The sequence below is a fragment of the Triticum urartu genome, chromosome 4 (assembly GCF_003073215.2).
Source record: "Triticum urartu cultivar G1812 chromosome 4, Tu2.1, whole genome shotgun sequence".
NCBI classification, from domain to species: Eukaryota; Viridiplantae; Streptophyta; class Magnoliopsida; order Poales; family Poaceae; genus Triticum; species Triticum urartu.
The window spans coordinates 44,432,112-44,448,876 of NC_053025.1; the positions used below are offsets into that span (position 1 = coordinate 44,432,112).

At 47.2% G+C, this 16,765-nt stretch overlaps 1 protein-coding gene and 1 pseudogene across 1 annotated transcript; both read right to left on the reverse strand.

Annotated features, from left to right (window-relative positions):
* Positions 1–845: 845 nt before the first annotated feature.
* LOC125554582 lies at positions 846–13,209 on the reverse strand (annotated as a pseudogene).
* LOC125550542 (replication protein A 32 kDa subunit B-like) lies at positions 8,879–12,516 on the reverse strand. Its single transcript, XM_048713565.1, has 4 exons — positions 9,920–12,516; positions 9,620–9,837; positions 9,443–9,520; positions 8,879–9,333 (listed from the first exon to the last, which is right to left on the reverse strand). Exons 1-4 carry the CDS (start codon positions 10,058–10,060, stop codon positions 9,162–9,164), a joined length of 609 nt encoding a protein of 202 aa, XP_048569522.1. The 5' UTR covers positions 10,061–12,516; the 3' UTR covers positions 8,879–9,161.
* Positions 13,210–16,765: the final 3,556 nt, after the last annotated feature.

Sequence of the window (16,765 nt, forward strand, 5' to 3'; positions counted from 1 at the left end):
GTTTCTAAAACACAAAGTAAATAGCACATTAATGAGTTAACCAAGCCATGGCGCCCCATGCAACATTTATCTTATTGTGCAAGGTGTGCTTCCAGAGTGAAACTAACAAAATTTAGAAATAATGGACATTGCATATTCATGGTGATTGCACTACCAGGCCCGATACATGTTGGCGAGCGCACCACAATACCTCTTTTTTTAGGGGCATACCATAATACCTTCAGTGGCCAAAATATCATGCAAAAACTAGCAAGATGCCCGTGCGTTGCACGGAACATGAAGATGCATTTGTATGGGTAGTTTATCTTGTGGGAGAAAAGGATGAACGAGGGAAGGCCTTATCTGCAAATGTGGAGAGGAGTGCGGGTAAATTGTCATAATTTCCTTCCTATCCGTTAGATATAGATCGGACAGCCTATATTGCATGATGGCAGACACATCATCATCACCAACTCTGCTTTTTATAAGAGTAGAGATATACGTGGATGCTTCAGTGGCCATGGACGGGTCCTTCGGTGCAGTAGGTGCGATCGCCAGGGATGAAATTGGAATGTTCATGGGCGCCTCTGCGGTGGTGTTCAAGCCTCTTATTGGCTATTAGGGAGGCTCAAGCGCTTGCTGACAACTCCCAGGTTCTTTATTTGTAATATCAGATTGCAAGGTGGCAGTGGATGATCCATACAATTTTGCCTAAAAAGAATTGATCTCATTTACGCTCCATTATTACACAATGTAAACTTCACTTTGCAATGAATCTACTGCATGCACGTCTGGACGCGCGCGCGTGCACAATGGTACTCCCTACGATCCAAAATAGATGATCCAATTTTATACTGATCAAGATGTCAACGGCCACCGTCGGGATACCCACTCCGTCCGGTGAAGTACTGCTGGCCTTCCATCCCAAGGACCGCGGGAGAGCCGCTGCTGGAAGCACCGGCGTTGATGTGCTGCAACCTGCTGCTCATCGCCGGCGGCGCCGGCCTCCAGTGCCGCTTCCGCTGGTTGATGAACCAGTTGTTGATCTGCCTCATGTCGAGCCTCGTCGAGTCAGCCAACGCTTGCTTCTCCTGTCCCTGTAACGCATGCACGCGCGCGGCGCCATTAGCCCTTAGCTCACGAGGCTCCAGCCAAGATACGTAACGATCTGCATGCATGCATGCATGAACTCAAAGTACATGTACGTAGCCAAGCACGTACCGATGGGTAGGGCCATCCCTGGTGCAGCTGCCACCAGTGCAGGAGCCTCTGGCGCGCCTCCCTCGGCAGCCTCCCGTTCTTCTTCTTCTTCCCGGAAAGGTCCCTCCAGAGGCTTCTCAGGTAGCCGCTGTACTTGTCCAGGAGCTGACTCTTCAGCTGCTTGACCTCACCGGAAGGCAGCAGGCCGGCGACGTCGCCGGTCTCCTGCTCATCTTCGGAAGAACCCCCGCACTCTTCGTAGTTGTTGCCAGTTGCTTAATTGATACAACGATCAAGCAAATAACCAAAGACATACTATATAGGTCAGTAATTAATTAGTTTCTTTTGACGAGCCAACGTTAGATGCAAACATAGTGTGCTGTAAATTGACGTAAATATTGTCACTAGTGACGCTAGATCGATCGGTTTGCTTTTGCTATCATCGATCGAGGCTGCTGCCTAGCTGCACATGTAACCACCAGATTACCACAGAACATGCATGCTAGCACGCCCCACACCAACACCACCACACCATGCATCCAACATCGAACTGATAATGATCTCTTCCAGATCAAGCTAATTGATCCTATGCAATCATGCAGGCACAAAAAGCTCGATAATAATCGGGCGGTACGGCCAACGGAGGCAGAGAACATTTCAGCCAGACGATCACATCCCCACGCATGTACTATCATGTATGCGTGGCGAGATCGCAACCGCTTGCATGCAGCGCCAAGGCGTCTCCGCACGGAAGTCTGTCACCGTGCGTGTGTGTCGTGTTGCAGCGTTCAACTATATATGGCAACCGTGGTGTGTGTGGTAGCGGGGTAGCTGGCCAGCAGTTGCTTTGCCATGTGGCCGTACGGGCCGTTTCAGCATGCATGTGCCTCCATGCTTCTCTTTTCCAAGAAAAGGCAATGGGTGTCTCATACACTACTCATCGTGTCCTTTTTTGCTTTTACTCTCATAATGGAGCATCTAGCCACCAATCAAGATTTGGGACAACTAAGTTTTTGTGTTTGATTTGCAATATCTACAATGTCAAATCAGTATCATTAGATCCATCATAAATATATTTATATTTTCTTTATTTGATATTGTAGATGCTAATATAACCATTCTATAAACTTAATTGATCAAACATAGAAATTTTGGCGTTTGAAAACAACATGTTTTGTATACTGAAACGAAGGGGGTATATATGAACCTAGCTCTAAGAGCAAGGCTAATGGAAGCGGATTTGTACCACCTGGGTGCTCCACACCCCTATACAAACATTAAATTTTAAAAAATGAAAAAAATTGAAAAAAAACTGAGATTTTTGGATATCAGACATGGGTTTCCCATCTACTCTCGTGTGAAATTTCATGAAAAAATACCAGGAAGCGTATTCGTGGCAAAAAAGACAAAAATTTCTAATGTATGGAAAAAATTGTTTGGATGAATTTTTGTTCGGACAATATTTCATTCGCCACGGATACGTTTCCTAGTATTTTTTCACGAAACTTCACATGGTAGTAGATTGAGAACCCAGGTTTGATATCCCCAAATTTCAGATTTTTTTAAAAAATTGCTGTTTTTATGTTTAATATCCGTATAGGGGTGTGGAGCACCCATGAGCTCATGTGGTATAGGAAAAAGCAAACCTATGAAGCTTCACTCGGGTGGATGCAATCATGTGCGCTCGTTGGTATTGAGATCTGGTCCCTGCTCTTACCCCTTTTGCTTTTTTTCTGGTTTTATTCATTTGATGCTCTTTTCCTCTTATAGCGAAGAGATGGACCACGCCGCATGCAATAGGAGGGACCAGGCAGGCACTAGGCTGTCATGTGCCAGTCCAGTAGACAGGACCACCGGTGCCAGATGGGAAAGGTTCCTCTACGGTAGATGGAGAACTGTTCGGGGAAGGTTCGAACCTTTTTTATTTCGTGGGCGCTTTTTTTACTCATGCATTGCCTATTTTTGCCATTCAGCTGCTGCCTACCTGCGACGTGCTACTGCACACGGGCGGTAGTTGAAGGTCAGCGTCCGATTAATTTTTTTCACCATGGAATTTTATCATTTAAAAAAAGGTCATCAAATACACTGGAAGCCAGCATCTACAACGGGGTCAAAAGACATGACGCACCAGCTGCCACAACATGCAGCGACGGATCCTGCTTCAACTTTCTAGTCCACAGAAGATTCAGGCAGCCTCTGGCCAGTAGTAGTCAGCCGCCCCCCACCCGGAGTACTAATATCCGTGTCAGCCCTCTGCAGCAACAGCCCCTGTCTAAACTTTCCAGTACGCAGCAATTCCACGCAGCCTCTCGCAATAAGAGACAACCGACCAGCCCTGCTACTCTTTAACACCCCTGTCATTTGATGAGGCACATGCTGCTTCAGTGAAGACAAACACTCCCCAACATGCACGAGATTTTCTGTAAGCGTTTTGTTTTATCTGCATCATGGTATTCTCCCAACACATAATTGAGAGGCGCCATCGGATAAAAATGTACATATGCGTTTTGTAATTAGCACACACGTGGAGCCGTGTACTTAATCATGCCTACACTAGTCAAAAATTATTAACAACCAGACACGCCAGGGACAAAAACAACACACACACTATAAAAATAGCTGTGTTCGTGGTTGATTTAATATTAAATTCTAGTGGCACTAACCAAGACGCCGGGATTTTCTTTTGTATTTGCTGAGAATGTAAATAAATCCCGCCTCGTTTTCATAAGTACAAGCTCGGCTGATAAAAAAAAGGTATAGCTCGGTTTTTATGCTTGGATCCTGACGGCGAAGATTCCTCTTTCCCCTTCCCTCCCGCGTCGCTCCCGCGAGCGACCGAGAGGGAAACCCTAGCAGCCTCCCCTCGCCCCCCTCCTCACCTCCGTCCCTCCTTGCAGCCGCCAGTGCGTGCCAGCGGGCAAAGCCCGCGTGCGTCGGCACATGTGGGGCCCCCTCACCCTTTCGCCCTGCGGTTGAGGAATAAGACATGCGGCTCGGCGCCCTTGGATGACATGGGCCATCCCGTCAGCGGGGCGCGGTGCATCTGCTATGTCTCGCGCCGTTGCCGGCGGCCGATGCGCAAGGCCCGGCGTGGCGCCTCATGTGGTCGTTTCCAGGACGGATATCACCGTCCGCGCGTCCACGTCGTCCGCCAGGTGTTCGGCGTGCGCATCGCTGACCTTACCTAGAGGCCGTGTGGGGCATTGCACGGGGCAACGTGAGGAGGGTGGTGGGAGGAATGTGTGGTCTGCCCACCCGTCCCCAGCGCGGGGGTGTGCCGGTCGAGGTCTCGCACCGCTCTATCCCATCCTCCTTTCCCTGGCCTGGTTGCCTCCGGCTCCATCTGTCGAGGCGCTGACGGCTCCAACCATTGGGGGGGGGGGGGTCTGCCGGTGATGGTGATTCGTTCCTTTGTGCGGTCGTTGGGGGTGTCGGGGCGGCGGCTCTAGGTGGGAGTTGCGTTGTTCGTGAGCGGAGCTCGCAACACGGGATGTGGACTGGTGACCTTGGTCGCGTGGACAGCGGGTGTGGCTTGGGCTCGGCGCCCCGTGTTGATCGGAGATGGAGAGGTATACCGGGGTGTAATCCTTGTCGTACCACGGTCAGACCGACGGTGGCGGCGTCCACGGGGCGTCGTCCCCTTCCTGTAGGCTCCGTCGCATTCTCTCCCGAGTCTCTGTGGTGCTCCGGATGAAATTCTTGATCTTCAGATCGGGTGGTTTCGGCCCTCCAATGTCGTGCCCTTCCTAAAGGCACTACTCGCATTTTAGAATCACACATATAGTGCAGAAGTGCCCATTTTTTGTCATTTTTGGGAGACAGCGAGAGCGTTAAGTTAACTAATGTGTTTTTTTATTACATTTTTTGAGCTATCCCTTTGTGGACACCTACCCCCCCCCCCCCCCCCCCCCCCCCCCCACATAACAACTACATCAGGCATGCATGTCATTTTTGTTCGGCCCCACCCACCTATATTCCTTTTGGGTGTGCATCGTCATGGGATATGCTCAATAAAACACCCGTGAACAGGTCACAGCCGAGTTAATTACAGTTTTAGTACACAAACTTGCAGTGGGTGTACAATTTCATACAGGAACTTGCAAAACGACTCAAATTAGCCCCTGAACTTGCTCCGCGAGAACAAATCGATGCAATTTAGTCCGAAACCTGCCACGTCGGACAGGAGGGACGCGCCAGTCAGTCAGATATTACGCAGAAACGCCCCCCAAGTATAGCAATAAGTGAACCCGCGGCCTTCAGAGAGAGCTGGTAGTAGAAAACTTAAAAACGACAACTGAGGTTATGCAAAAACTTATGTTTGCACTGCCAACCCAGCACAAACCCCTTCGTCTGTTCGCGTTCACCTGCATGTTCGTTTCTCACTGGCCGCTTGGGCTGCTCGTTTCTCGTCCGCAAGAGAAGTTAAGAATACAAAAGAGTACAAGCACATTCTCAGTCTTCATTGCAGCCGCCGCCCCGGCCATTACTGCGAGCGCCACGACTGACACCAGTGGGAGTGCCACCTCATCATTGCAGTCGCCCTCCCCGGCCGACAACCGCGAGCGCCACCACTGACGCCCCCGCAATGGTCGCCACTGCGAGCGCCACCTCTTAGTTGCAGCCGCCGCCCCAGCTGCCGCCGCGAGCGCCACCACCAATGCCGCCGCGAGGGCTACCACCAACGCCGGAACAGAGGACAGGTCGCTAGGGATTTTGTGAAGCGAACAGATAAGGAAAAGGGGCTAGCGATCAGCCGCGCGCGCAGGGGGAGGGGCGGGGGGTACAAATTATCTTAGACGTGGACAGGGGACTACGTGGCTAATACAGACGTGGACAGGGGACTACGTGGCATCTGACGTGGCTAATACAGAGGACTATGTGGCAGCTACGATGGCCTGTTATCGATCACACTCGTCGTAGCCGTTCGATCAACTTTGTGGTCACCATGAAGAAGTATCAAATATACAATTGGATCCGAAAATAGTATATCCAAAAAACTGGCATGCCGTCCTTTCCAGAACCAGATGAATTTTTGGATGTTTGTGTAGGCTAGTGGTGATGGTCTTTTATCGCTCACGCTCCTCGAAGCCCTCCGATACAACATGGTGGTCACCATGATAAACTGTCAAATACATTTTTTGGAACCTCCTCAATGCATTGTCAGAATCATGAACTTTCCCCGTATAAGGACGACACTGATCATGTAGGTCACCGCTTGAACTAGCTACACAAGGAACCTTCCAAATGCGTTCTAGGAACCGTGCAAATCCTGCACTAGTAGGCAATGTATCGAAATGGACGTCACACATCCATTTTTATATATATGACATCTCACAACGTTGTTAATCCCATCAACTCCACCACACGGGGGGGGGGGGGGGGGGGGGGGGGGGAGGGTGCACCCTATCCAATACGAGTGTGAGCCTTTGTTGACATAGGAATGACATTTCCCGTATAAAGATGACATTGATCATGTTTGAACGCAACATGGTGGTCACCACGAAGAACTGTCAAATATACACTTGGAAACCGAAATAGTATTTCCAAAGAACCGGCGTGCCACCCACTCGAAACCGAATAAATTTTTGGTTATGTGTCGGCCTAGCGGCGTGGCCTTTTTATCGTTCACACTCATCGAAGTGGTACGATGCAACATGGTGGTTACCATGTAGAACTGTCAAATATACAATTGGAACCGAAATAGTATTTCTAAAGAACTGGCGTGCCACTATACCTGAACCGAATCAATTTTTTTTTTGTCTGTCGGGCTAGCGGTGATGGTTTTTTATAGCTCACACTCCTCAAAGTCGTTTGATACAACACGATGGTCACCATAAAAAACTGTGAAACATACAATTGGAAGCAAAATAGTATTCCAAAGAACAGACGTGCCACCCTCACGGTGCCGAACTATTTTTTGCATGTGTGTCGGCGTTGCGGCGATGGCCTTTTATCGTTCACACTCATCAAAACCGTACGATGCAACATGGTGGTCACCATGAAGAACCGTCAAATATATAATTGGAACCGAAATAGTATTTTGAAAGTATCGACGCGTGCCACCCTCCCTGTACTGAACTAATTTTTGTGTGTGTGTCGGCCTAGCGGCGATGGCCTTATATCGTTGACACTCATCGTAGCTGTCCGATGCAACATGGTGGCCACTATGAAGAACTATCAAATATACAATTGGAACCGGAATAGTACTTCCAAAGAACCGGCGTGCCACCCTCATGGAACCGAATATATGTCTGGTTGTATGTTGGGCTAGCGGTGATGGTTTTTTATAGCTCACACTTGTCGAAGTCGTCCGATACAACATGGTGATCACCATGAAGAACTGTGAAATATACAAGTAGAACCGAAATTATTTTTCCAACGAACCGACGCGCCACCCTCCCAGAACCGGAACAATTTTTTGGATGTGTGTCGGCCTAGCGGAGATGACCTTTTATTGCTCACACTCGTCGAAGCCGTCGGATGCAACATGGTGGTCAACACAAAGAACTGTCAATTATACAACTGGAACGGAAATAGTATTTCAAAAGGATTGGCATGCCACCTTCCCAGAACTGTATCAATTTTGGGATGTATGTCGGGGTAGAGGCGATGGCCTGTTATCGATCACACTCGTCGTAGCTGTTCGATCAACATTGTGGACACCATGAAGAACTATCAAATATACAATTGGATCCGAAATAGTATATCCAAAAAACTGGCATGTCGTCCTCCCAGAACCAGATGAATTTTTGGATGTTTGTTAGGCTAGTGGTGATGGTCTTTTATCGCTCACGCTCCTCGAAGCCCTCCGATACAACATGGTGGTCACCATAAAGAACTGTCAAATACATTTTTGGAACCTCCCCAATGCATTGTCAGAAACATGCATTTTCCCGTGTAAGGACGATACTGATCATGTTGGTCACCGCTTGAACTAGCTACACAAGGAACCTCCCAAATGCGTTGTCGGAACCGTGCAAATCCTGCACTAGTAGGCAATGTATCGAAATGGACGTCACACTTCCATTTTTTATATATATGACATCTCACAACGTTGATAATCCCATCAACTCCACCACACGAGGGGTGGCACCCTATCCAATATGAGTGTGAGCCTTTTTTGATATAGGAATGCCATTGCCCACGTAGTTAAACTAAGAAAAAGAAAGGGGCGGAACCCCTAAAAGGCACTTTCGGAACCGTGCATATCAGCAACCAACGCCCCCCCCCCACCACCACACCCAAAATGAACGCATGCATTTTGTTTTTTTAGATGCCATTGTTAATGTTGGTCACCGCACCAGCTATAGTAGCAAAGGAACCTCCGCTCTGTTTTTTTACAAACCAGGCATGCCCGAAGATGAGGCACCCTATAAGACTAGGAGCGCTCAAAGAGATATCCATTTTAAATTGTCAACACCATGCATCCCCGCATAGGAGTGACCCACTGCATTTCAACGCGAGTCTCCCTTGTACAAAACCGTACCTTTTTTTTCATATGTGTCATTGATCGCTGCGATCAGCGCACCGTCCATATCACGCGAAGCCTGTCAGAATGAAGCATTGTCCCTTTCGTTATGCAGACGACATAGGAAATGGCATTGCCCACCACGTTTTGTTCGATGACGTCTCCGTTTTTAATGTGAAAATGACTAGGTGCATTAAAACACCGATGAGATATTCGCGAGCGACTAGTGTGTGACGACTATTATGATGCCAAGCCCGATCCCCTTTCAAGCCACGCAATGTGTGACGACTATTATTTTTACAATGCGGGATGTTGTTGTGCTCGATACCGTGGGGGAAAGTAATGGACGTGCTAGAATTTTGTTATCTGATAAAGACAGTCACATACACAATTCCTGGATGGTAGAGAACTTGAAGAACATCACCAAAAAGCCTCTCGCCGCCGTCGGGAGCCCGAGACTGCTCGTTTGAGGCCACCACGAGATTCGCCCGACGAATATTCATTCCTCTCTCCCTCAACTGAAAAAATAAAGTATCGATGTCAACATAGAGAAAAAGGGTGGCATGCTTTTTTGTTCAGAACGTGCAGTACAGAATTTGATGGAGCCTGCCTGCTTCTGAAGATCGAGGGAGACGTATATGCAATGGAGGAAGTGGTGAGTAATCTCATTGTAGTTAGTAACAAGCCTGCAGGAATAAATGCCTACATGGTTAAAAATCAGTGCTAAGAAAAAGGATCAGTCCTTTTAAAACTGTCCAAGAGAGGGAAGTAATCTCTTGTTTGTCAACAAAAAACCTGATTGAGTAGACTCGTATATGCATGACAGAATCCCGCCTCCTTATAGAGCCATTAACCATGACATAGTCTCCATTCCTGCGAGTGTTGTACAGAAAAGGTTCATTTTTCCCAGGCGTTGTCCATGGCATAAACGACCGTTGCAACAATCACAAGACAAAAACCTGAGGCGTTCACCTCACTTCACGCAACGCCTGCATGTACTCCCCGTCTATTGTCCTGAAAGTGCAACAGTCGATCAAGTTGTGCTCGTCTTCAACAGGCATGAAATTTGTTTTTAATCGTGCCGACAGGCATCCCGTGCATCGATAGTGCCCCCCGTGCCTGGCTGAAGGAGTTAGCATCGAAACTTGCTTCAAAGTCAAAGGCACCAAGTTGTTGGGCGGATCAAGGTACTGGAAAACAAAAAACGGTTTATTTTTCAGCAACGGAAAAACATCCGCTCGCAATGAAGAGCTCAAGCACACGTTCACTCACCTGCCGTCCGATGTAGTGGACCGGTGCAACGCTCTCGTGATAGCGATCCTCGACGGCAGCAACAATGGCGCCTGCAAACGCGTCCATCACCGCTGACTGTGATCGCGGCCAAGCCCCAGTTTCCGTTTTCCCCTTCACCATCTCCCAATCCTTCCATCTGACTGATCACTAGATACAAAGTTGTGCAGAGAGGCAAGGAGCAACAACGAGCAAGACGCGTGATATATACAGAACCAACAGCTGGATGATGGCGTCAGTTAATTAGAAGCCCACACGGCCGGTTGCGTGTTTTACTCTCCTGTCCACTTGCGGATGCATGGCAGCGTCTGTTCCGTCTGGACATTGGAGTTATAATCCGGCAGGCCATTAGTAAAGGAAGGCCAGGACCCGTATTCAACTCGCATACACTAAAAAAGGCAAGTGCTGCCCTCCCTTTCCAAAGCGCGGTAGAGAAAAAATGCCTCACACAAACGGTGCCAGGCAGTGCATAGCTTGCTAGATGAAAACGACAGTTTTAAAACAGTAAACAAGTACACGACGCCGTGGAACTTTTAACAAATATCCTAAATAAGACGTTTTCAGTTGCTTGCCGAAATCAGCTACTGCCGCACCCTGCTCACCCAAAAAGAGGGCGAGGTCACTTGCCCTGACTACACCTGCAAAATCCAGGTAGTAGGCTTCCATTTTCGGCCCCTGACAACCAAAAGCTACGTCCCAGCTTTCCCCTATTGCCGTGGCGAAATTCAACAAATCATAAAATCAAAACCTTATCCACTCAAAAGTTTGGATCTCAAGGCGAATGAAGGGTTCTGATAACAACCATCCGAGCTAGTGTGGATAGCAAATCCATTCTCTCTCTATATATATATATATGGTCAATCTAAAGGCATATCCATATGGTAGATGCTAATGTCTTACCCATCTTGTTCTCTCGCAAAGTGTGTTGGAGTCCATGTTGCAGCCCGCTATAAGTTCACAATCCACTCCTCTTCGCTCTCCCAAACTCATAAAAAAAACTGAGGTGGCAACACTTATAGCTTGATTATGTCCCGGTTCAACAGTGGCTTCATACATAGCTATGGTAAATAAATAAAACAAGGGGGGCATATATGATCTTAAGTTGACTAGAAATACTTCTTGCTAACTCAAGAGATGTCAGTGGGTTTTGTATCTAATGAAAATTTGGTAGTTACATGTTTCTATAGCCACCAGAGGGCAATGCGTGTTTTGCCGCACCGTTCTTCAGTCATGAGTTAAGTTTTTCTTTCCATCCCATTACGGCAGGTTGCTTCATTAATATTGTGTGTTCCATCCAAGGTAGGCGGGCTTTTAATTACATTTGTGTTTGTTTTTCGTTGGCGAGATAGGGTGTCTGGTGTGCGAGGTATACTAAATTGTTTTGTGTGTGGGTGTGCCGTTATTACACGTAACACATAAATTAACATATGGGTGTCACACGTTCACCTCGAAGTAAACATAAATGTGACACACATATATTGATTCACTCCCTTATTACTGGTCCCATCAGTGACCCCTTAAGCCCCGGGGTGCCTTATGTTGGGTTCTTTCGTTATCCAAGAACGATATGGTTTTTGACAAAAAGAAGACTTGTACTCCTTTGCAGGTTATACACTCATTTACATTTGGTTCCATAAATGGTCTATGCATGCTTCAGCGGTCGGAGCAAATGAAGTTGTTCAAACTAGCATGTATGCCGTGTGAGCAGATGATCAGGGATAGGGGTGCAAATTGGTACCCTTTAGAGCATTCTCTAGCCCTCTTTAGTTCAACTAACTAAATTTTCAGAAGTCACCCCACTTTTATAAATTTAGTACATTTGGTTGAGCTAAGAAGACTTCGAGGGAACCCTGAGGGTCACAAATTTACATCCCTAACCAGAGAGGTGTTTACCCGACATGAATGCCGGTTTAGTGTATGGCTCGGGTACAAGTTGTTTACCCTGGCGCCCTAAGACATTCATCATCTTTTTTATGCCAGACAATGACACTGTTATATTTTGGGGGATGCGCATCTTGCTATGCTGAGATCGAGTTTATACTTCTTGTGGTTATATCACCTTTGCCATGTTTTCTTTATAAGGGGAGAACCATGGCCTCTGGATCACAAGATGCACACAGACAACCTTGATACCATGTTGGCCTCAAATTCCCTTCTTATCGATAAAAGTTTACCACTTCAAGACATTTAAGAGTCCTAATTAAGCTAGATCGGTTCGGGAATTATAAACATCACATGGCACGCTACACTAACACTTGTTTTCTTTCATAGATGATGACAAATAGACAGTGGCGTGTCTTCGGCTTACTTCAGTGCTTGTAGTCGTCGCTAGGTGGTCTATGAATCTGCATATATATTTTTTATATTTTTTGTGTTTGTTGTACTATAATGATTAAAGATGGATAGATCGAAAGTTCCCATACAAAAAGTATTGCCGCAAAAAACAAAGATGACAAATAAAGTATAGGAAACCCGCAAGGCTGCAAGAGTCTTGGCATTATCCCAAACTCCCAAACCTAGAAAGACAAGTCCGCAAAAATAACTTGGTGTAATTAATTAAGCATGCACACACCTGGTGCAAACGAGTCGATATGGGCCTCAGCGCTCCTCAAGAACTCATTGGCTTCTTGGATTTGCCTCGTGAGCTCCTGACTGTACATCACCAGCATATCACGGTAGGTCTACACACACACACACACACACACACATCGCTAGATCCATGTATGCAAATAATTAAGCTCCAGCTAGCTAAACTAATCATGCATGTTGTTACCATGAACTGGTCGAGCTCTGGGTCCGCCGGCTGTTCCTGCCATCCGTCTAAATTTGGCCGGAGCTCGTCGGCGAGGGAGGAGAGCCGACCAACGACTTCCGGCGGCGCTCCGACCTTATTAGGCAGAGGAAAAATAACAAAATAAGAAACAGCAGGGCAGCAAAGATACAAGCTGTGCTGGTCTATATATATACAGTACGTACTTTCCGGCAGTCTATGAAGGCCCCGAGCAGAGCCGGATAGAGAGGATGCGACATGATGACTTTCCACAGTGTTCCGGGGCCGGGAGCGGTGCTGCCGCCGGCGCCTTTTCCGGTGGTGAAGCTGATGTGGATTCGGCGTACTGATCCATCGCGACGAAGAAAGGGGTATTGGCTGCGGCTCTGGGGCCGCCCCCAGGAAGAGGGAGCCGATCCATGAGTTGGTTGTCTGGCTGGTGACTCGGCCGGCGAGGTCTAATCGTCGGAGGAGGCCTATTTAGGGCAAATGGGAGTTTTCTATTTTGTTGCCTTAAATTACTGATTGATTTGTGTGCGTGCGTCTGGTTTGCAGTTACTGTCCGGGAAGCACAGTAGCTGGACAGTCATATGTGAGGAGGAAAAGGGTCCAATAATCGAAGGGGACAACATATATAGTCGTTGTTAGTGCGCTGTTCATGAAGTGCACGGCTGCACTGCCGTGAGCAAAATCGATCCTACCAAAGATCATAATTTTTTTTTGAGAGAGAGAACCAAAGATCATAGTTTCAAGAGGATTTTTAGTTTTTTACGTACAGATCACGCCTTTTGGAAAACAATCATTAAATCATCAATTCTGCTCTTAGGATATCACAACTGTTAGATCAACATTATTGTACTCGATCCATTGGTCCATCAGTTTTTTTTTTGCGGGTGATTGGTCCATCAGTTTACTTATTAGTAACTCACAACCGTTAGATCTAAATAAGTGTACTTAACCATAGCATACCAGCTGGATCTACATAATCCTACCTACATAGATCGCATCTGTCAGGTCTTCATTATTGTATTCCGCAAAAAAATATCTTTATTATTTCTATCTCTATTTATATCTATTCTATATACTAGTCATCAACCCGTGCGCCTGCACATACAGGCTAGGAACTACTCTATTTGAGCATTATTGTGTAAATTAAAAACATGAATTCTTACTGCTTTAGAGTTTGTATGAATGAATAGTTGTCCAAAAGGAGGGCAACCTCTTCCCTTAATGAGCCAGGATTTTCCAATAGATATTGACCATTAAATTTTAAATTTAGTGGCTAAATTAGTTCTGCTGATGTGGATTAACGCAGATGCGGATTTTGTTTCCTGAGCTTGAGCTGAGACTGTGAGAAGTTGGCACTTTTTAGTGCGGGGCATGAATTAATTTTTATTTGTACGTCTTTGTTTCCCAAGGAAAGAAGACATGTTGTTTTTTCATAGCTTGGGCGTGGGAGTTGGGGACTCCTTTTTGTATGCGTGGCCCTAATTCTATTTATGCATATCGTGTTTCCTTCCCTTAAGAAAGAATGATTTCTAATAGATTTGACTATAAAATTTTAAATCTAATGGCTAATTTAATTTTACTGTTGTGGATTCATGCGGATGCGGATTTTGTTTTCCTGAGACCGTGCGAAGTGGACAGTTTTTAAGCGTGGGGCATGACTTTTTATTTGTATATAAAAATTTGTTTCCTTTTGAAGGAAAGAAGGCACGTTGTTCTTAATAGCTTAGGAGTGGGAGTTTTTTTTTCTAATACAGTACATACGCAGACACTCATATATACCCACTCATTCCTATGAACACACACGCACGCCCTACCCCTATGACCATCTTCGAAAGACTAAACCGACATATCATCTTGAGATTAACGAAGTCACCAAAGGCGTCTCGTAGTCAACGGGAATGTCTCCTCCCACTGAACACCTATCGTCAAAGATCCTAAAATAAATCCAAAAATAAATGCAAGCATCAGGATTTGAACCCGGACGGGCTGGAAATATAACTATCCACCTAACTATCTAACCACAGATTGGTTTGTGTGGGTGGAAGTTGAGGACTCTATTTTGTATGTGTGGCCTTAATCCTATTTATGTACACCATGTTTCCTTCCCTTAATGAGCCGCGATTTCCTAATAGTATTGAATCCTCCAAAAGAACTAGTAATTGTGTACGTGCAATGCACGTTGATATTAGGTATATTAATTATACGAAAATAGTAGGTAGGATATTATTTACGTATTAATTATGTAATTAGCATTGTATTAATATTTGGTATGATATTAACTGCACATTAAATGTGTTGAGCGCTCATCATTGAAGCAGCCTGAGTCGTTGGATCGATCTGGTTTGACGGCCGGGATTTGTTGGATCTGCCGCTTTGGATCTTTTTATATTGGTATAGACTAGGAGTATCAGAAATCCTTTAATTCAGAGAAGCTCTACTACTACCTCCGTCACGGTTTAGAAGGCGCATTTGGAAATTCTCTGGGACCTAGGTGATTATCTATTGGTTATGAGATGGGCTAAAAAATAGCATTCACACTACGCATGCATATAGAAATAGTATATCGGAGTACTAATTAGCTACTAGAAATAAATGCAATGCGTCCTAAACCTTGTCTATTGTGAAAACGCACGTAAATTTAACTGTGCCTTCTAAACCGTGACGAGGGAGTAGTTTTTTTGGACGGATGCCACTAATATGAGCCCTGTTTACAGGGGCTCACAGTTCGACACATGGCTTCCTTCCTTGCCTACCAAGACGCATAGCCGGCCAATCATGCATTCATTGGGTCAGTCACGGTGGGAAGCCGCGGAGCAATGAGTTGGTGGTGTCGGCGTCGCGCCACAAATAAGGCAGGCAGGCAGCTTGTCCCTGCTCCGACCCTGGAACATACTACGTACGTACTTCTATATGGTTTCCTTCCTAAAACAGTAATGCATGACGCGAAGCGGTGTGTCCCTTTTTGGTTAGCCGTCCGTTCCCGGGTCGCTTGCCGTGTCAAATGGGCCGTGGCTGTCCTCCCGCCACCTCCGTCGCTCCGACGTTCTTCGCGGTGAAGCCATCCATGTCCTATGGAATGGAATGGAGTGGCCGTACAACAGCGCCAGGGCAAGCACGTGCTGATATACATGCACGCATGCACATGTGGCGCTAATTTGTCTTGTGTGGATCGTCGCGTCGCTCTCCGCGACCCCGACCCCATCCCCTCCGTGAGGTGAGGTCGACCGGCCGCCGATTCGCAGCGGCGTCCCCTTGGCCGTTCATGCGAGCCGGGCTCTGCAGTGTGAGAAAGAATGGCACGCACACGTCGGGCCGTTGGCTCCACCATCCCCTTCCCCGAATCTTGCTACTGCCCTTGCCGCCGGCGTGTGGGCAGCCGAAGACCGCGTTCCGTTTGCCCTACATGCAGCCAGCGGAGGCCGGCCGGTGCGCGCATCATGACCACAGATGCACGAGCCGCGGCCGCCTCTGCTACGGCTCCAGTCCGCGCGCGAGGCATGGCCACGATGCGCACAATCGCCGTGCCCAGCTCGCTGGCTGCCCGAAGACGTCTGCATTCGAGTCGTGCCTCGTAGTACTGTGTATGTTTGGTGGAATATGCTTGGTGTCATGTGTTGGGGAACGTAGCAGAAATTCAAAATTTTCCTACGTGTCACCAAGATCTATCTATGGAGAGACCAGCAACGAGGGGAAGGAGAGTGCATCTACATACCCTTGTAGATCGCTAAGCGGAAGCGTTCAAGTGAACGGGGTCGATGGAGTCGTACTCGTCGTGATCCAAATCACCGATGATCCTAGTGCTGAACGGACAGCACCTTCGCGTTCAACACACGTACAGCCCGGTGACGTCTCCCATGCCTTGATCCAGCAAGGAGAGAGGGAGAGGTTGAGGAAGACTCCATCCAGCAGCAGCACAACGGCGTGGTGGTGATGGAGGAGCGTGGCAATCCTGCAGGGCTTCACCAAGCACCACGGGATATGAGGAGAAAGAGAGGGAGGGCTGCACCATCAGGCAGAGATCAAAATCACGTGTGTTATGGGCAGCCCCT

Bases quoted from the DNA above. Each gene is read 5' to 3' on its own strand.
- LOC125550542 (XM_048713565.1), bottom strand. From the start codon at position 10,060: ATGGTGAAGGGGAAAACGGAAACTGGGGCTTGGCCGCGATCACAGTCA. The intron at 9,521-9,619 runs GTGAACGCCTCA...CAACACTCGCAG, and splicing joins CAGGCGTTGCGTGAAGTGAG to GAATGGAGACTATGTCATGG. The intron at 9,334-9,442 runs GTTTTTTGTTGA...TTATTCCTGCAG, and splicing joins ATACGAGTCTACTCAATCAG to GCTTGTTACTAACTACAATG.